This window comes from Periophthalmus magnuspinnatus, chromosome 6, assembly GCF_009829125.3.
Source record: "Periophthalmus magnuspinnatus isolate fPerMag1 chromosome 6, fPerMag1.2.pri, whole genome shotgun sequence".
Classification (NCBI taxonomy): Eukaryota; Metazoa; Chordata; class Actinopteri; order Gobiiformes; family Gobiidae; genus Periophthalmus; species Periophthalmus magnuspinnatus.
This window is the reverse complement of record NC_047131.1, coordinates 8,358,476-8,379,299: the sequence shown is the minus strand read 5'-3', so window position 1 is coordinate 8,379,299 and position 20,824 is coordinate 8,358,476. Positions and strand designations below refer to the sequence as shown.

Below are 20,824 nucleotides of genomic sequence, written 5' to 3'. Positions count from 1 at the left end.
AACATCTTGGCGTTTGTCACACAAATTTTGAATTGCACATCTCAGTTAAAGATGCAGTGTGTAACTTTTGGCACATTCCAGTGTTGGCTGGAATGTGCCTTAAAGAAAAAGATGAAGTTTAAACTATTTAAACTTCGTCTTTTGCTAAGGATCAGACCTGGATGATTGAGGGATTACACAGACGTTCCTTAAAGAGCATCTTTTTTGTGAGTGGGCTCATCTCTCCACAGTCCTGACCAGTAACTTGGCCTGGTAGTGTCACCTTCTTGTCACTGGAGATGGATACATTAATGCTGTACTGTGGAACATTCTGGACAAAGCAATTTAACAATTCAAGCATGAAGTGGACCCTTCACCAGAAACGTTTCTTAGTGCATCTTTAATATACAATATGAAAATGAAATAGGGGGAAATATGCAGGCTATTTTTTTGGAATAATTTTTGTACAAAGTTTTTTAATTTATTTTTTTGATAGAGGCCCTCATAAAAACTAAAGCCTGGCCTTTTGTTATATAAAAAATAGATAATAGATTAAATAGACATTACATTATTAGTATTTTATAGGTGGTCAGTTCCTACACAAAACTTGATTTAACTTAAGTGGCAACAAGAAGAGTTTAATGAGTTAGGACTAGCAAAAATTGAGCAAAAAAGTGTCAAGGGCTACAAATAATGTTTATAGATGTATACTGAATTTATCTTAAATAAACAAAAAATACAGGCCAATGAAATGAACCTGCGACTGTTCCACCTCTCGCCTAACGGAGCGTGTGGCTAACTGCGGAGCTAACCCTGAGCTAACAGATGCTAACAGACGCTAACAGACGCTAACAGACACGTCTTCAACACACCGACACATGTTCCTGCGGCTCCTGGGGAAATGCCCGCTCCTAACGCGGATCTAACACGGATCTAACACGCTTCATCCCGCTCCAAGGTAAGCCCAATATCCGCTGTAATCCCCGCACTGAAAAACACACCTCTTAGTGCCATAATCCTACTTTTAATAAACTTAAGATCGTTAGCAGTGGGGCTAACAGCGGCTAACTCTCAATAGGTTTTAATGGTAGATACCACTTTTGAAGTTTAGGTGTCTTTTCCCTTTAAAAGAAAACGTGTGTATTAGATTTTCCTGCCTGTACAAACTTACATAAAACGGATACAGTGCTATGTTTAATATCAGTCCCTTGTTTTGACCAGGAATTATAAACTGTTGTAAATAATGGCACGAATACAAGACAATGCAAACGCTGTGTTTTTCTGCAGTTGAGGGGAATGCATTGTGCTTTAAAACTATAAAATATCTGAATTTTTGTTGTAAAGAGTCTGAGTTTAGATTTTGGAATTGTGTTGAAAAGGATAAAGCTTTGCTGTAATGGAAAGTCACTAAAACAGACCATAATTTCCTTTATCTGCCTTGGCATCAGTATATTTACTCTACAAATAACAGATACTCAGAGAACCTCACGCTTACTGTGCCAAACTTTAAATGTTAAACAGTACTATTTATATATACGAAAAAATAAAATACAATTGTACATTATTAATATTTATTATATTGAAACACTTGCATTAATAATATATATTTTTAAACAATTATGTTGCTGTTATTATTAGACAGAACTAGGTTAAACAAGCATATACAGAGTAACTGAACCAGTCCCATATGTAGGACTAAACTAGGACTAAACCGGGCTAAATGTGGACTAAAGGTGGACAAGACCAAGCACTAAACCAGAGACCAAACTATCAACAGATTCAAGCTTAAACCAAGTACTCAGCCAGGTCTAAACTACTTTTAAATTCAGGGCTGAACCAGGGCTGAACCAGGGCTAAACCAAGGGTGAACCAGGGCTAAAAGGTCTAAAACCAGGAGCTAAACCAGGAGCTAAACCAGGAGCTAAACCAGGACTTAGAGTTGAGTAAGGGCTTTGAGACTTAACCAGGAACTAAAAAGGTTTTAACCAGAACAAGACTAACCCATATAACCCCTCATCTGTAAAAATCCATCAAACTTCATAGTTTGACTATAGCTGGGGTTCCATTCAAATGTTTTGCAAATGTAAATTCAAATTCAAACAAAAGCTGCGATGTAAATGAGGTTATTTATGTCCTGCACAAATAATCCAGAGACCGCTCACTTTGGTCACCTCTGCTCACAGCGCTCACACGGGAATATTTGAATACGTCATCAAACATCGATGAGTGTAGTGGAAAGTATGACGCTTTATGGATCATTATTATATTATTATTTTATTTTTTGAGCCAATACCGATATCCAATTTGACTTGATGTTGTGGCTGATAAGGCAAGGCAAGACAAGGCAAGTTTATTTATACAGTACAATTGGTACACAAAGTAATTCAAAGTACTTTATAGAATAAGAAAGAAAATCATAATACAAACAAATCAAAACATAAATAATAACAAATAATCATCATAAAATTTACATTAAAAAAGAGAAGAGTGCAGAATAAAAACCTTTCAGTCATATGTACATGATTTAAACATTGTTAAAGTAGAGGCCTGTCTCACATCTTCAGAAAGACTGTTCCAGGTATTAACTGCATAAAACTGAAACACTGACTCCCATGTTTAGTCCTGACCGGCCACCAGCAGGAGGCTGGTCCCTGGAGTCTCAGAGTGTGAGATGGGTCATATGGCACTACTGATATATATACTGATATAAACATGATAAAATCCATAGCAACGACTAAAAATGTATGTCACATTGTAGTAAAATTCAGAAATGTATTTTCTCTTTTGTCAATAATAACAAAATGCATTTATCTGGAATATAAAATTTCTTGCATGATTGTGTAAACTACAACCATATTTAGCTTTTAGTTTCCATTGTTCCTCATGCGTCTGTTTAAAAAGTCAAATGTTATTCACTGAGCACAAACTGGGACACATGGGACATGGGCACACACCGACTGGGGCAGTGCAGAAAAATTATTTGTGCCAAATATTGGCAACATTTTCAATACTGGACCGATACCGATACCTGGAGAAAACCCTTTGATATATTGTGCTATCCCATAACTGATAAATCGTCCCTAGTGAAAGCATGATTTTTTTTAAACAAAAATAAAAAACCTACAAAAATAAGGTGTTTATATGGATCCAAATCATTCTAGATGTGGTTAAAGATCCACCATGTGACCATAGACTGTATAAATAAATGGCCATAGCTAAACCTGCTAGCCACCGTGCTCATACTCACTTCCAAATAGGAAGTGAGCACGGCGCACTTCTGGCTCCAACGACTTTGGCTCCATTTCACTTTCTATTGAAAAACTACCGCCCCTCTTTCTGTAAGACCAAAATGATGATCCTGACAGCAGCAGTTACAATGTTCATATTAACTCACTACATGATGGTGTTATTATTATTATTATTATTATTTTGCTATTGTGTCCATAAATCGAGAAATGAATATTAATAACAGATAAATCAGGTGGCAACCCAAATGGGAGAGTCGCTCCCACTAGCTTTAGGAACAGGTTTGATTAACAACATTGCTACCTGCCCGCTCCCTGCTAAACCAGAGGGCAGCCTTTCTCTGGATTGGCTCTTTGGTTGCTATGATACTCACGATCAGAATTCCAAATATGGAACTCTGCTCCAAATTGGCCCTTAACTATTAACATCGATGAGCTCCATTTGACCGGAGGTGAACTCTGACGTCACACTCTCTTAGTCCACTTCTTTATATAGTCTGTAAATCCAACCAAAGCTTTAAAAACAAGTGTCACAGAATATTGCTTTTGAAGTAGTAGGTCTATACTTTCTCTTGACAGTTTAGAAGTAATCGTTTGAAATATCTGGGATTTCAATTATGAGCCACATAATCGTGAGTATACTTTTTGTCATTATCGAGCAGCTTTAAAACTGGGTGCAGATATCTGGCTCATTAAACAAAAATATCACAGGGTCACTTTCTAAAGGGATGATATGCTTCTGTGATTTTGACTTAGTCCCATCCCTACAATATATTCACACTTCCATCACTATGCTATTGTAAACGTGTGGGCTTATATCCACATGTCCCTGGTCTCACTGCAGTTTCACACATGCAGTAGTCTTTATTTAGAACAGAAACTTTACACCAGAGCTCTTCTCTTTGGAAAACCCCGCAGCACCAGAACAGTCTTTCATAAAGCACCAACACACACCAGAACCAGTATTGATAATTCCCCTGGTTCATAATCACATGTGTAGAAAGAAATTTCATTAGCCATTAACCACCACTAGGACGGCAACTATTGACTGTTAAAATAAGTCTGGACTAGTATCTGGACTAGAGCTGCTCTGTGTAATGCAGTTTAATGGAAATATTTTTTTTCCTGCAAAGAGCAAAAGATCCTTGTGATCTTGTTGTACCTGTAGTTTAGATCTCTACTTAGGCCTGTCATGATATTATTACATCCACTTATCATCACGTGGAGATTTTTGCTATTTTGGTTGTAACACGATAAGATTTGAGCTGTAGAGGGTCGAATAACTAACTTCTATGGCTAATTATTGATTCATTCTACTGTTTATTTGTTGCTCTTAATGATACTGTCTCTTTAAAAATAATTTACTGGGATTATCTTGTTTTATTTGAATTGCATCAGGTATAAAGTGGTTTCAATATTATTGTTTATCGCAATATTTTTCTCTAACAATATATCATGCTTCAAAATGTGTTATCCTGACAGGCCTATTTCTACAAATATGTTCTTAAACTAATACAAGAATCCCATGCTTTTATCAGTTCATTAGGGCTGTAACGATTAATTGTTTAATCATGACTAGTTAACTATAAAAAACAGATACACAAAAACCTTTTACAACAGACGGGGGCAAATTGATGGACCATTTCAAGTTTATATCAATAATACACTAGAATAGAAGCCTTCAGTCTCCATATATCAACCTTTATTTGGTTAAAAATGTTGTAAAACTCTAAATTAAAAAAAGAAATAATCATTTGACTAATCGAAAGAATAATCGCTGTTTCGTTGACTACTAAAATAATCGTTATTTTCAGCCCTACAGTTTATATTTCAGTTAATTTGCTAGCCTAAATTGCTTATCTAATAGCACTGTCACAATAATTCATTTTAAATTTTGATACATATCACTGAAGGACATATAGACGATAAACGATAATGTTTAAACTCATTTATGCCACTGATGCAATAACTTAAATGAGTCTAAAGGTAAAATATAGTTAAAAAACATGAGCCACAATAAATAAACAGCAGAATGAGACACTTTAGTACTTTAGTTTGCCATAAAAGCTATTAAATTCAACCTTCTGGGGCTCAAATCTTTATCATATCGCCAAGAAATAACCAAAAATGTCCCAGTACTGCAAATAAAGTGTGCACATAATAAATACTGAGCCCCAGATGATCGTTCTTTCTAAAATATATTGAAGTCTAGATAGTATTTATCAAGACAGGCCTATTATTTGATTGCAATCGAAATAAAACAATGCCAAAATGTTTTCTAATTAAAATAGCAGCAACATGTACAGTTTTTATATAAATATTGTCTATCTAGGATTATTAATTATCAGGTAAAAAATGTATTTTAAAAATCCTCTAGTAATAAACAGTAATAATCGTTGCATTGGTTGCGTTCCGTACAAACCAGTGTAGTCCTGCGTTATCCCCAGTTCAGTGTCTAGCCTCATTTATCTCTCTATTACCCCCGCCCCCTCTCCAACCCTCCCCCTTCTACTCGCTCTACTCTCTCTTTCCATTTTCTCTTTCGTTGTCCTCTTTCTCTCCTCCCCCATTGTGACGTCATTGTTTTTGCTATTGTCTCATTCCAGCATCATCCCTCCATCACCCAGGAGGCCCTACCACCGCCACTACCACCACAACCAACCCAACGCCGCTGCAGCTCTACCCCAGCCGAGGCCTCTCTCTCTGGGCTTCCTCCGTCTCCACCTCCCCCTCCTCCTTCTCCTCCTCTCCTCCTCCTCCTCCTCCTCTCCCTTCCTCCGGCCCTTGTCTATCTATCACCAATCAACGTAGCGAGATGCTAACCCAACAAGAAGCGTTAGCGTTTGCAATGGACTAATTTTTTTTTTTTTTTCCAAGATTTTTTTTTTGTGGAATTACAAAGAAGGAACCTCCCGATCTTTGATGTTTTGTTGCTTGGATGCCCCCCGCGGTGTAGCTGTCAGTCTCTCCTCTCTTCTCTCCTCCATCCTCTCCTTGCTTCCTTTCCTTGCTTGCGTGAGGCCTAGACATGTTTGGGACCGAATCATCATGTAAGTAAATTACACAAAATCCTATTTATTTTTACATTTTTGCCACAATTTCTTACATTTTCTGCATGTATGCTAACTCCATGGGCCTATTCTTTTCTGTTGCATCCTATGTGCTATCTGTGCTGTGCAGGCTCTCAGTGCTAACAAAACATGCTACTAACCTATATTTTAGACATGTGTAAATATCAGTTTAGCATTTTATTCTTAGCAATAAAGCTATCCCATCTCATACTTTCTTGTGTGTTTTGGCTGTGCATGCTAAAACACATGCAGCTAATATAGCATCCTTGCATATTTTCACAGAGGCTCAGAATAGCTCAGGTTAGGTAACTCTAGCTGCTAGCCTCTATTAGAGAGCTAATGTTGGCTCTGAATGCTAACAAAACAAACAGATTTGGGTTATTTTTCAACTCAGCTTTTTGCTTAGATCATATGTTTAAGCTTCTGTTTTAGCAGTTAATTTTTGACAGCAGTTTTAATTTGGTTTAAAGGAACTGTTTGTAAGATTTTGTTTGTGAATTTCATAAACTTGAAACATCTGTGTAACTAGATACAAGGTAAACATGTCAGTAAAGTTGTATGTAATTTGAACAACAAATCTAATGCTGATTTTTTTTTTTTTTTTTTTTTTTTTACAAAGACATTGGACATTATGCTAAGTTGTTTGTTTTAATTTGGTGTTTTGGTTCTCAAGACACCTGTTCCGGATGCCTCCTGAACGCTTCCCTGAGGGCCCCGGGGAAGACCCAGGACACGCTGCAGGGACTATGTCTCTCAGCTGGCCTGGGAACGCCTTGGGGTCCCACCAGAGGAGCTGGAGGAAGTATCTAGGGTGAGGGCTGTCTGGGAGTCCCTGCTTAGACTGCTGCCGTCACGACCCGGCCCCGGATACGTGGAAGAAAATGGCTAGATGGTTCTCAGGATGATTATCCAATCAGAAAGCAGAATGAGCCGCACATGACTCTCTCATTTGGGTTGCCAGTTTCAAAGCTGAAATCCAGTTGGGTTAAACCTAAGATGCCTCAGTGAGTGAATTCTAGAGGTTTTGAGGTTTCACTTGAGGGCTGTCCATAAACACTTGGCTCTGGATACACAGGGTCATATTTGACTGTAGACCCTTTATTAAACTGTAAGAGCTCAGGCTACAGCAGATGGATTCTCGAGATGTTTGTGAGTTCACAAACTCTACAGTTTTTTGTTTTTTTTAATCTTCTTTTGATTATGCAACTAAAATATCACGTAAATGTAGTAAATTTTGTAGTGTTATTTAGTCAGTGTTTAATCATGAGTCACTGCTTCACGGAGCCTATTCCACATGTACAGGGCATGAGGGCTGAACAATGAACCATCAAATCAAATCAAAGTGCAATCTTTTTTTTTTTTTTTTTCCCCAGACAAGCATTGCTATTAGATTTGTGATTAATGTTTCAATAATTGGATTCTGTACAAAGTTCACATTTAAACCATGTCCAAAAGAATTGAGACTGAAATTTGAACTGACAAACTAATACAAGAATGACCTTTTCAGAACATGTTTGTACAGATCATGTACAGATGGTCTGGTTTGGGGCTCTGGGATTGAAAAATGTAACTTGGGTCAAGTCTCCACTCGTTCCTTTCATTCAGGTTTAGTTTTTATTATTCAACAGAAATATTACTTTTAGTCTAACTAGTTTTGGTCATATTTTTATTTTTTATTTATTTATTTTTTTTAAAAAAGGGACAATGCACATTAATAAACATTACAAAAAAAAAAAATGTAAATGTGCCCGAGTTAGCTGACTAGAGCTAATTTTCATCGGTTGTCCCCAGGCCAGATGTAACAAGGCAACCTACAATTAAGAGAACATTTCATATCAAAAACATTCAAAGATAAGAATTAATCATATTGAAAGACAATATAATGTGGACATAATTAAAAATATGTACATTTACAAATACCTATTTACAATTAATGCTCACAAGACTGAGTTTCCACAAGCCATTTTTTGGCATTCTTTTTAAATGAAAATAATGATGGAGACTCTCTAATGGCTTCAGGCACTGTGTTCCACTGCTGTCATAGTTTTAGTCTTTGTGATAACTTTTAATTAGTTTTAGTATTAGTTGGGGAAACACCGATGCAGACACTGATATCGAATATCGGTGCTGATACTGAAAAATCAGCTGGACTGGGTATCAGTTCCATGATATCGGTCCAGTCGATATCTTGGTTGGACCTTTAATTGGATGTAACAAGACTTTTTTTTCAGGCTGATTTTGTCCTTGAACGTCTCATAATGTTTGAACTTGTTTCATATGAAGCTGTTCTGTTATGTGAAGATATATAACAGTTACATAACGCAGTTGGATCTCTGTGTGATAAGTTAACAGCGTTTTAAGGAAATAAGAGCCATTTTCTGCCCCTGTCCTGGTAGTTAATATTGGATATCGGCAGATGCTTAGTCAAAGTATCAATATATCTTATCAGAACTTCAAAGGCTGGGTCGATGCATCCCTAAATCAGTTTAAATATTATCTTTACAAACTGATGTGATCAAACATTTAGTCTGGAGGAAGTGCTAATTGAATTACTTTGTGTACAAACTGTGCCGTACAAATACACAATGTCCTTTTATAGATAAAGAAAAGTATTAAAGTCACAATTAACGTTGCAAAAAAAGTATTCTTTACATCTCCATGGTGACGAAGAAGTACTGTAGTTTGTATCCATGGTGACAAAGTGTGTTTCTCGGGTCACCATGGAGACCAGAGTCCTGTTGCCACGGTAACAGCTAACTTGGTTTTATTTCTGTCTCTCCTACATTCGACCCATACCATAACTGTTTTAGTCTGGGACAGTTTATTTCTGTCTAGTCTTTAAAGCCCCACCGTGTAACTTTTTAGTCCAAAAATAGCAAAAAACATGCTTTTGTTTTATCATTTTTTTATGCTTTTATTGCACTGGAAAACTTTTACGGACAAAGAATTGGTTGTAGATTGTTGGTTGTCAGTGACGATTAGAAATGACTGAAGGGCTCCAGACGAACGATTTGAGTTGGGAGCACCGGGGCGCCCACAGCTGGCCTTACACTGTGACTATTTTGTTGCATGACAATTTCAATTCGGGCTGAATTTCGGCTCATCCGTGTGTGAGGTAGAGGTGAAGTGGGGGTAGAAGTGGGCTGGAGTAAAGCGCAGGTAGAACCGAGCTGAAGTGAGTTGGAGGTTGAAGTGGGCTGGAATGAGGCGCAGGTGGAGGTGAGCTGGAGTGAGACGAAGGTGGAGGTGAGCTGAAGTGAGGCGGAGGTAGAAGTGGGCTGGAGTGAGACAGAGGTGGAGGTGAAGTGGAGGTAGAAGTGGGCTGGAGTGAGGTGGAGGTAGAAGTGGGCTGGAGTGAGACAGAGGTGGAGGTGAAGTGGAGGTTGAAGTGGGCTGGAGTGAGGCAGAGGCAGAGGTAGAGGTGAGCTGGAGTGAGACGAAGGTGGAGGTGAGCTGGAGTGAGATGGAGGTGAGCTGAAGTGAGGCAGAGGTAGAAGTGGGCTGGAGTGAGACAGAGGTGGAGGTGAGACGCAGGTGGAGGTGAAGTGGAGGTTGAAGTGGGCTGGAGTGAGGCAGAGGTAGAGGTGAGCTGGAGTGAGAGGGAGGTGGAGGTGAACTGGACACTGTATTTTAAAGAAATTAGTGCCTTTTTTCAGTAAAATATCGATTAATATCAGGTATGACCAATAACGTAAAGTCAGAGTATCGATAACAGTATCGATGCCTCCATAAACTAAACACCGTGTGGAGGATCTACAGGTTTGATGCGTCTCTTTAGTGTCTCATTCACAGATGGATGAAAAAAGCCAGAGTTTTGATCTCTGAGGTGCGTTTAGCTCTAAGCACCAGAGAGTGACTTGAGCGCTTCGGCCTCAGGTCTGGTCAGAGGTGAGGGCGAGTGATTTAATGCTTTTTTCGTTTAGTTGTCTATTAAAACAATGACTTAAATGTGCTCTACACTATTTAATCTGCGTTTATAATGAAGAGAGAGGACCCAGGAGAAGGATGTGATGAGGATCTGGCAGACGCACCGGTGAGCCCAAGGAGCATGTGGTCGCACTCTGGAGCCTGGAATCTTTATGTTAATTAAAATTCAATTTAATCCGTATTTTTTAGTCTGGGTCAGTCTGGTTTAGTTTGGCCCAGTGTCTTAACGGTGGAGTGGATGCTCTTGTCTCATAGAGGATCTCTGTCTGTGGTCAGCTGGCCTCATGTCTCTGTATAACACGCTTTAGTCTGATTTAGTCTGGTTCAGTGTGTTTGAGTTCAAGTGGACGCTCTCCTCACATAGAGCGTCTTTGAGCAGTGCAAACAGCTGCTGCCTCTTCAATGGAGAGCGAGAGAAGAGGGGAGAAGAGGGGGGGATGAGAGAGAGGGAAAGAGAGACAAAAAAATTAAAATGGGGGAACTAAAGGAAGAGCGAGAGAAGAGTGTTGTAGAGAGAGGAACAGAGAAATGAAAGGAGGAGGAGGGAATAGACATGGGAGAAAGTAGGAGGTAAGGCGAGTGGAAATAAAAAGAGGAGAGGATGGAGGGACAAGGGGGAGGGTGAAGAGCGATCGGGGGTGAGAAGCAGAGAAGGAGAGAGAAGAGGGGGAGAGAAAGGAGAAATGAGGGATAGAGAAAGCTGGTGGAGGGGGGAATAAGGACATGGGTAGAGGGAGTGTGAAAGAAGGGTGGGGGCGTTAATTGAATTTGGCATTTGAATGGTCACAGTTTGCAAATCAGAACGACTGCAATTAAACGACAAATGTCCTCTGCAAAGATCTAAATGTTCCTGTGTCTCCATGGGGTCTCGTTGCTGCTAACCCTGTGTTTTAGACCTCTGCAAACATGTTCCCTGTGTGTCAGATGCCCTCCCTACGATGTTGCTACTACTGGCAGTTGCATTTTTTTTTTTTTTTTTTTATCAGAATCTCTGTTGGGTTTTTGTTAAAAACTGAATATGTAAACCAGAGCAGACCAGGTATGTCTTTCGATTAGATGCATTTTACGTTTTACAGAGCCATTGTACTTTTAGCTATGTTTCATAACACAATGAGATGATATTGAGGTTACAGAGACAGAAATACTACTGTCTGTAGTAAAGTTTTCTCTGTGCTCATTTGGCCCCAGACTTTGGACAGTCCTGAGCTGTAGCATTATGTTTTATCCCATTGACTTCTCAATTCTTTTCACAGACTCCAAAAAACTAAGACCAAGGTTTGATTTTTTTATTGAGTCACGCTTGAAAGTAATTTTTCTTTCCTTTGTGTTTTCTAGTGAGCATGTTTCTGAACACACTCACCCCTAAGTTCTACGTGGCCCTGACTGGAACCTCCTCCCTCATCTCCGGACTCATCCTGGTCAGTTTAAACCAAGAAAAAACATAATTCACTGTAAAATAGATTTATTGGCACGGTGACAGAATAGCTAGCACTCACCCATCACAGGGTTCTAGGTTCAACTCCTGCGTCACCGGGCCTTTATATGTGGAGCATGTTCTCTCTGTGCCTGGGTGGGTCTGCACTTTCCTCCTGTGGCTGCGCAGTCTGCTGGATCAGTCAGAAATAAGTATTATCACAGCAATAAACCTTTATTTAAAGTTAAATATTTGTTCAAAGCCAGGTATAAGTTTGGTTAAACAGTAAAAGTGGAGTATAGTACAAATCCAAGAATTTGTACGTCTGCAACTCCCCGGCCAAAAAACTACAAGTTGGCTCATACATTTTTCAGTGTTGTGGTTAGTCAAGCAAATAAATAATATAAAACTTTTCTTTTGGACTTTAGTCAGCACATATCATCTTTATAATCATGTAATGATGTGATGTTTTAAATCCTTTAAATTGTTTAAATTTGAGAACTACTCCATAGCTAGATTGTACAGCACATGCAACACCCATCAGCCCAAAACATGCAGAACAAATCCTCCAGCTCAGGTAGTCCTGACCAAGACTAACTCAACATCTGGAGACGGGTCCCACTGCTCATGACCAGTTTAACCCAGAGACATGGATGGGTCAAATGCAGATGCTAAGAGAACAATGAAGTGCACCTTAAACTTAAGGAATATAAGAGCATGGGAGGGCATCTGACACAGTGTTTTTTTTTCTAGATCTTTGAGTGGTGGTACTTCAGGAAGTATGGCACGTCCTTCATCGAGCAGGTGTCCGTGAGCCACCTGCGCCCTCTGCTGGGAGGAGTAGACACTGCAGCTCCCAATAACAACAACAGCAGCACTAACAGTAATGGAGAGACAGACTCCAGTCGACAAAGTGTATCAGGTACAACGAATACTACTACAAACAGCTAGTCTTACCCCTATTGCTACTTCGTTACTACTGATACTACTGATACTACCATCACTACTATTACTACTGCTCCAAAACTATTACTGCTACTGCCATTACTACTACTACTACTGCAATACTACTACTGATACTACTATTACTACTACTACTAATGTTGCTTCTCCAATGCTACTACTGATACTATTACTACTACTACTGCTATTCTGATACTTCTTGTGTCTTTGTTTTCCACAGAATGTAAAGTTTGGAGAAATCCATTAAATTTATTCAGAGGAGCAGAATATAATCGGTGAGTCCATACTTGGTTATAAAGTTTCTCTCAACATTTTCTTTTAGCTTTCTTCCATGTTATAACGTTCATCCAAAGCATGTCTGAAGAGGTTTTAGATGTCATCCATGCATGTTTGAATAATTTAGCGATCTCTCCCAGGCCCTATTCAAACCCTCCTTACGTTTAGCAGTAAGATTCTGTTCAAAGCTTCGCCCACAAGCCCACGTCATCCATGCTCCCACACGGCAATTCTCCATAAATGTACAAAACATGATACAAAACTGTACACTACAACTTCACAAACCTGATGAAATGTGCAGTGGTTTCATTAGTGGGATGCAGCTGATTGTGGTGTGATGGCGCTCTGAAGGGGAGGAGGGGGAGACTTCGTAAAAAAACGAAAGTGAAATTTCTAAAACATGTTAGTATGTTCATTTGGCTGAATATAGCATTTTCAAAACAGTAAAAGGAAGCATGGTGATCTAAATATGTGTTATGTTAGCTGTTAATACTCTGTAGAATTAAAATACCCCCTCTTTAAAAAAAAGTAAAGCAAAAAAGTAATTCATCTCAAACAGTAACTCTATTTTAATGTATTTTCTGTTAATTCAGTTAGAGTGATGTTCCATTATTCCAGAAAATTATAATTAAGTACAGCACTTTAAGATATCCTTGAAATGTAGTGCAATATAAATAAAATGTATTATTAGTAGTTGTTGTAGTAGCAGTAGCTGTAGTTGCAGTAATTGTAGTTGCAGTAGTAGGTGTAGTAGTAGTTGTTTTTGTAGGTGCAGTAGTTGTAGTAGTTGTAGTAGTTGTTGTTGGAGTAATTTATGTTGTAGTAGTAGTTGTTGTAGTTGGACTGGTTGTTGTAGTTGTTGTAGTAGTTGTAATTGTAATTGTTGTTGTTATTATTAATATTAGTATAAATTGTGTGAAAATGTAACTTCAGTTGCTATTTTCTCAAAATTAAAGTCTTTCACTTTTTGTAAAAAACTCAAATGTTGTCAAATACAAAACAGGCATTTGTTCATCATATTTGTTCTTAAGTTTAAGAAATGTAAATATTTATGCAGTAGTATTCAGTACTTCCTACAGATTTACACTATGAGACTATATAAGGTGGCACAATCAAATACAATGACTCAAATATGGTTTAATACATTTTTTTGAGTATAAATATCACTTATTGCTTGTACTGATGGACTAGAGTTACTTCTATGTGCTATGATAATACTAAGGCAGATCTGCCGTACTGCCCCATACTGTGTTTCAGTTACACGTGGGTCACAGGTCGAGAGCCGCTCACATATTACGACATGAATCTTTCGGCCCAGGATCATCAAACATTCTTCACCTGCGACTCAGACCACCTCCGACCAGCAGACGCAAGTAAGAGAGGCACAGTGGTTAGCCTATCTCCTCCCTCTCACCAGGAGGTTGTGGGTTAGACTTCTGATCTCTGTGTGTATGCATGTCTTCCATGTGCTGCTGTGGCAGAGTGGTTATCCTGTGTGTCTGTAGGAGGTTGTGGGTTAGACTCCTGAGTGTAATGCTCTGTATGCTCAGTTATGCAGAAGGCGTGGAGAGAGAGGAATCCTCAGGCCAGAATCTCAGCCGCTCATGAAGCTCTGGAGTTGGAGGAGTGAGTACAGTGCTCTCTGCTGGACACACATTGTTACTACACAAACCACTGTCACCATTGTGCACACAAAGATACAGACTTAATGTTGTAGAGTTAGTCTGCTTTTTATATTTAGTAATACGATATGACATACTTTGTTAATCAGTGTTGTGGTTTACATTAAACAAAACGCAAAACAAAACAATGACTTCCTCTTCAAAACTGCAGAACTGAGGCAAAAAACAGAACTAGTTCATTTTAAACAGTTTGCAGTGGTCCAAAGTTATTCCTCACTTAACTAATGCATTACGAGCATTCTATTCACCAGGATGAGTTTATAAGCACTTTTCACAACTTTCAGAGACCAGAGAGGAGGTTTTGGTGTCACAATAATGCTAACAACAACTAGCATGCTAACAGTGCATCAGCCTTTTACTTACTAGTTTGCACATGATAAAAATGTTTTATAATTAGATGCAGGACAGTACACAGTGTTTCAGAGCTGCTTATACAACATATTTACACTGACTAAAGTTGTCAACAGTATTGAAAATCAGATACTAATTTACTATAACTAGTATTGAAACTAGATACTCATTTGAGCAGGTATCGATACTAAAAAAGTCCCATTCACAGGACAAAAATGAACCTTTCTTGAATAGCTTTAGAATGATCTTGAGCTGTATCAGAATAAGACACACAGACTAGATCCATGGACCACTATGGAACCTAATGGACACTGAGGGATTACACAGATATAAGGCCACGTGGGAATAGAAAAGAAAGTACTACCATTTAATGTGGAAAATCACATTCTATTGTCTAAAGAGCATTTTTATTATCATCGTGGTATCTGAATCAGTTTTGTGTGTCAAGTCTATTCCTTTGTATTGTGAGGACACTACTGAGGCAAGTTTTTTTGGTTACATGAAAAAAGAAGCAGGTACAGCCTCTTCAAACATCACTCGTATATTTAGTTGTTTTTTGTGTGTTTTCCATTTTAGTTGTGCGACAGCGTACATCTTGTTGGCAGAGGAGGAGGCCACGACCATCATGGAGGCAGAGCGGCTCTTTAAACAGGCTCTAAAAGCAGGAGAGCTCTGCTACAGGAGGAGCCAGACGCTACAACACCACGGGACACAGTATGAGGCCCAACACAGTGAGTCTGAACCGGGGACTGAACCGGGGACTGAACCGGAGACTGAACCGGAGACTGAACCGGAGACTGAACCGGAGACTGAACCGGAGACTGAACCGGGGACTGAACCGGGGACTGCACCGGAGACTGAACTGGAGACTGAACTGGGGACTGAACCGGGGACTGAACCGGGGACTGAACCGGGGACTGAACCGGAGACTGAACCGGAGACTGAACCGGGGACTGAACCGGGGACTGAACCGGGGACTGAACCGGAGACTGAACCGGAGACTGAACCGGAGACTGAACCGGGGACTGAACCGGAGACTGAACCGGGGACTGAACCGGGGACTGAACCGGGGACTGAACCGGGGACTGAACCGGGGACTGAACCGGGGACTGAACCATCGGAAACCACAGACAGGCAAAAGTGTGTAGTGTTGGACTTCCCAGGCAAAGGCTGGACCAGGACCAAACTAGAACTAAACCAGGACTAAATGTAGATGTTTTCCTCTTGTTTCAGGAAGAGACACTAATGTGCTTGTTTACATAAAGCGGCGTTTGGCAATGTGTTCGAGAAAACTCGGAAGAACCAGAGAAGCTGTCAAAATGATGAGAGATGTGAGTGAAAATAGATACTACTATAACCAAAACTACTAACTGTGTCTCTTGAACTGCACTCATATTAAAGGTAATGACGTATGCTGCTCCTTTTGGTTTAAAACGACGGTTGCATATGTAACTAAGGTTCTATGAATCCTGGATGACCACCAGAGGACAATGCTCAAAGCACTGACTGAGTCCCTGCCCTTACTCTGTGTATGTGGACACAATGCCCCATTTTAATTCTCTGAACTTCCAGAATCATTTGCAACACAAAATGCTAGCATCATTAGCATCATTGACCTTGGCCACCCAGCACTTTGCTTATTAAAATTCTTATATTTTTTTCATTTGATACAGTTGGGGGATTTTTAATTATTCAGATATCACAACTGAGCTGGCCACAGTACATCAGCTCTATTTCATCCCTCCTGATGTGCTCCGGATTACATCTAAATGTCTAGTTTCCATCTGCAGTCCCTGATTTATAACTTTAACTGGATGTGGGACTGTTGTGTTTTACATTGAATATGAGAGTTTGAGGTGATTGTTCTCTACTCAGGTTTGGGTAGTATTGTTATAGTGCCCCCTGTTACTCTAACATGTGCTCTCTCTCTTGTTTTTGCAGTTAATGAAAGAGTTTCCGCTCCTCAGTATGTTTAATATCCACGAGAATCTATTGGAATCTCTGCTGGAGCTGCAAAACTATGCAGACGTGCAGGCTGTACTCGCAAAATACGATGGTAACAGTTTGCTACACTTAAACAAGGGCTGAACAGGGGCTAAAACTGGGGCTAAAACTGGGGCTAAAACTGGGACTAAAACTGGGACTAAAACTGGGACTAAAACTGGGACTAAAACTGGGACTAAAACTGGGACTAAAACTGGGACTAAAACTGGACTAAAACTGGACTAAAACTGGACTAAAACTGGACTAAAACTGGATTTAAAGAGATCTATAACAGGACTAAATAAGTACTAAATAAGTTAATAAATCAGGGCTAAACCAAGACCAAACCAGGTCTAAAAGTGGACTAGTATTAAACCGGGATTAAACTGTGATTAAACAGTGAATAAATTGGAACTAAACCAGGACTAAATATTTTACAAAGGACTTGAATTGGCCAATTATGACATTCAATGATTGAACTATTTTGGTCAGTTTGTCTGTCAGATAAGTTGTTTTGTCATAATTTTAAACCTGAAGCACATCTTATATTTCCACATCTATGGTCATCTGCATTCCTCTTGTCTTTTAAAAACCAGCATCGCCCCCTGCAGCGATGAAACTCTCCCAGTCGTGTTTTTAAAGTGAAATTTCATCCTTCTCCTCTGTCTCTAACGCTTTTGTATTTTGTGTTTGACAGATATAAGTTTACCAAAATCAGCCACAATCTGCTACACAGCTGCTCTGCTCAAGGCACGGGCGGTTTCAGACAAGTAAGACTCCAATTTCACCTGCAAGTGTGTGTGTAAGTGTGTGTGTGGACAGGGATGCTTCACCTGCAAATGTGTGTTTGTGGACATGGACACTTCACCTGTACAAGTGTGTGGAGATTTAGGGTTCGCTAGTTCAATCAAACTGTGCCCAAGCACAGATGGTCCCTAAAGTGTGGTACGCTGGTCCAGTTGTCCAGTTGGGATGGTTGGAGGTTGGTTCCTCATGTACTTGCACATGCACAATTTATGTTTCCTGTGTTGTGCACAGAGAGGACAGAGGATTAGAGACCTGTCAATGAATCCGCGCTCAGCTTCAGTCAGGACTGACAGACAGAAGTTTTCTTGTTGTCCTCGCTGCTCCACACTGTCGTTTAATCCATAAACCCACGGAGGAGCATGTCACAGTACGACTTATATCTGCTTCACTGTTTGAGATATTTCATGGCCCTGTTCTTATTTTCTCCGCTAAAGCTGTGCGACATGTAAACACACACACAAACACACAGCACCGTGTGATGACATCCCTGGGCTGTGGCTCGTTCGGTTGTGCAGGTGTGAGTACGGGCCATAGAACTCTGCATAATCATGATTGAGCACTTTATGGTTCAAAATGCCAGTGTGAGTGCACCCTTAAAGACATTTTGTGTTTTTGCTCCAGGTTTTCTCCAGAGGCTGCATCCAGACGAGGGCTGAGTACAGCAGAAATGAATGCAGTAGAAGCAATTCACAGAGCGGTGGAGTTTAACCCACACGTTCCAAAAGTGAGTCCACTACTGTACCTCCTCTGCATCCTCTGCTCCTCTGACCATCTGCTCCTCCTCTTCCTCAGTACTTGTTGGAGATGAAGAGTCTGATTCTTCCTCCGGAGCACATCCTGAAGCGTGGGGACAGTGAGGCCATCGCGTACGCCTTCTTCCACCTGCAGCACTGGAAGAGAGTCGAGGGGGCGCTCAACCTGCTCCACTGCACCTGGGAAGGAAGTACGTCTCTCGTGTGTCAGATGCCCTCCCGTCCTCCTGTATGCCCTCCCATTCCCATATTCTATGGCATTCAACTTTCCATTACATGCAACATGTCGGGACTTTTTGAAATTGTTAATCACTATGGCAACAGTCATAATTTCCCATCATTCTGAAACACATGGATATGCCCTCTCGTCTTCATATATCCCTGGGTGTCAGATATGAGACTATTGTTTTAAACCTGTTTTTCTTGTGTATTTGTTGTTGTAGCTTTCAGGATGATCCCATATCCTCTGGAGAAGGGACACTTGTTTTACCCTTACCCCATCTGCACCGAGACAGCTGACCGCGAGCTGCTACCCAGTAAGACACTAACACGTACTACCATTATGTACTATTACGATACTGAAATCAAACTTTTTAGATGCTAAGGAAAAAGGGTGATACTCCATATACTAATTTAGATTCCACAATGATAATAATAGTTAGTCTAGTTTCAGAACCAGTTTGAGTCTGTGTCCAGCTGAGTTTGTTTTTACTTTAACCAATTAAATGAGTTTCCTTTGGGCTCACATTATTTTCCTCCTCTCCTTCCCTCTTCCTCTCCTCCTTCACTTCTCCCACTACTATGTCCTCCTCTCACCCCCCTCCCTCTTCCCTTTGCCCCCTCCGTCCCTTCCTCCCTTCCCCACTCTTCTTTCTCCCTCTCCTTCCCTTTCTCCGTCACTCTCTCCATCTCCATCTCTTTTCTCTCTCCCCCTCTCCTCCCCTTCTCTCCCTTCTCCCTGTGTGTTTGTTGTTGTTGTTGTGGTGGAAGCAGTGTTCCATGAGGTTTCAGTTTACCCCAAAAAGGAGCTGCCGTTCTTCATCCTCTTCACGGCTGGACTCTGCTCCTTCACGGCCATGTTGGCTCTGCTCACGCACCAGTTTCCAGAGCTCATGGGGGTCTTTGCAAAGGCTGTGAGTACCGGGAATAGATCGGGGCTTGACCAGGGCTAGACCATAATCACCGTGTTGGCTCTGCTCGCACACCAGTTTTCTGAGTTCCTGAACTAGACCAGGACTAAACCAAGACAGGACAGGGACTAGACCAGAGACTAGACCAGAGACTACACCAGAACTGGGACTGAACCAGGGAATCTGAATTTGATCAGAACTAAAATGGAACAGAAACCAGGGCCTGAACCTTGATTAAACAGGAATTTTTTATAGTCTAGTCCTATGTCAGGTTAAAATGACTGAATGAGATTGAAATTCCATTGGACCCAGAAGTTAATAAATGTAAACATGAATAAAGTAAATAAAGAAATTTGCCTGTTTTAATTTCTAACATATTATCTCTCTTGTTTTTCTAGTTCTTGAGCACGCTGTTCGCTCCTCTCAACTTCATCATGGAAAAAGTGGAGAGCATTCTACCCTCCAGTCTGTGGCACCAGCTCACACGCATCTGAGACCCCAAAACCAGGACTAAACCAGAATTAAACCAGGATTTACTTAAGAACCCCACCTAGAACTGGGTTGGGATTGTCTACAGACCAGCTCACACATACCCGGGTCCACTAAACCAGAACTAAAGCAGGATTTGATCATAAAACTGGACCAGAATCACACAGATACTACCAGGAATGTAATTTGGAAGACTATTTTCCAAACCAGTCTAAAAACCAGGAACTAAACAGACTTTCTTCAAAATCCAACCAATAATCATGTTACGGAAATCTGAGCCCAAAACCATGGACTGAACGAGGACTAGTCAAGAACCAAACTAAGAGCCAAACCAGAACTCAAGCAGGACTACAGTCTCCAGGACCAGATTACTCCATATAGGTCCCAAAGTGAGGAACTAAACCAGGACTTTCTCAAGATCCCACCCAGAACCCAATAGTCCGGATTTGACCAGGACTAACCGCTTCAAACCGGTGCCAATGACAGTACGACTACAGATTCAGGTGGATTTTCAGAGGAGGATGAATTTGAGGGACATTTGCTGCTGGAGTTTGTACAAAAACGGTGAAAACGTCAAAAACACAATAAAGGACTTTTGTGTATCGCTGCATTTACCACATCTCTGAGTTTTATTCAAAGTTAAAAAGTGAAAAGTTGTTCACCCACATTGTCTAGTATAAATGTGTGGTGTGTGTGATGGTCGGAGGGGGCCGATTGTGCGGCCTCGCTTCAGTCAGTCTGCCCCAGGGCAGCTG

The 20,824-nt window shown here is 40.3% G+C and overlaps 1 protein-coding gene across 3 annotated transcripts; it reads left to right on the top strand.

Moving 5' to 3' along the window:
• Positions 1–776: 776 nt before the first annotated feature.
• LOC117372000 (suppressor of tumorigenicity 7 protein homolog) lies at positions 777–20,683 on the top strand. 3 transcript variants are annotated; one of them, XM_033967704.2, is made up of 16 exons: positions 777–937; positions 5,831–6,274; positions 11,558–11,640; positions 12,390–12,558; positions 12,820–12,874; positions 14,133–14,248; positions 14,426–14,501; positions 15,485–15,639; positions 16,142–16,239; positions 16,850–16,964; positions 17,589–17,661; positions 18,320–18,422; positions 18,491–18,641; positions 18,894–18,986; positions 19,441–19,583; positions 19,979–20,683. In XM_033967704.2, exons 2-16 carry the CDS (start codon positions 6,253–6,255, stop codon positions 20,072–20,074), a joined length of 1,548 nt encoding a protein of 515 aa, XP_033823595.1. In that variant the 5' UTR covers positions 777–937; positions 5,831–6,252; the 3' UTR covers positions 20,075–20,683. The 3 variants fall into 3 exon arrangements, with proteins under 3 accessions (XP_033823595.1, XP_033823596.1, XP_033823597.1); XM_033967705.2 differs by having other exon boundaries at positions 807–937; positions 19,444–19,583; XM_033967706.2 differs by lacking the exon at positions 5,831–6,274 and having other exon boundaries at positions 813–937.
• The last annotated feature ends 141 nt before the right edge of the window (positions 20,684–20,824 follow it).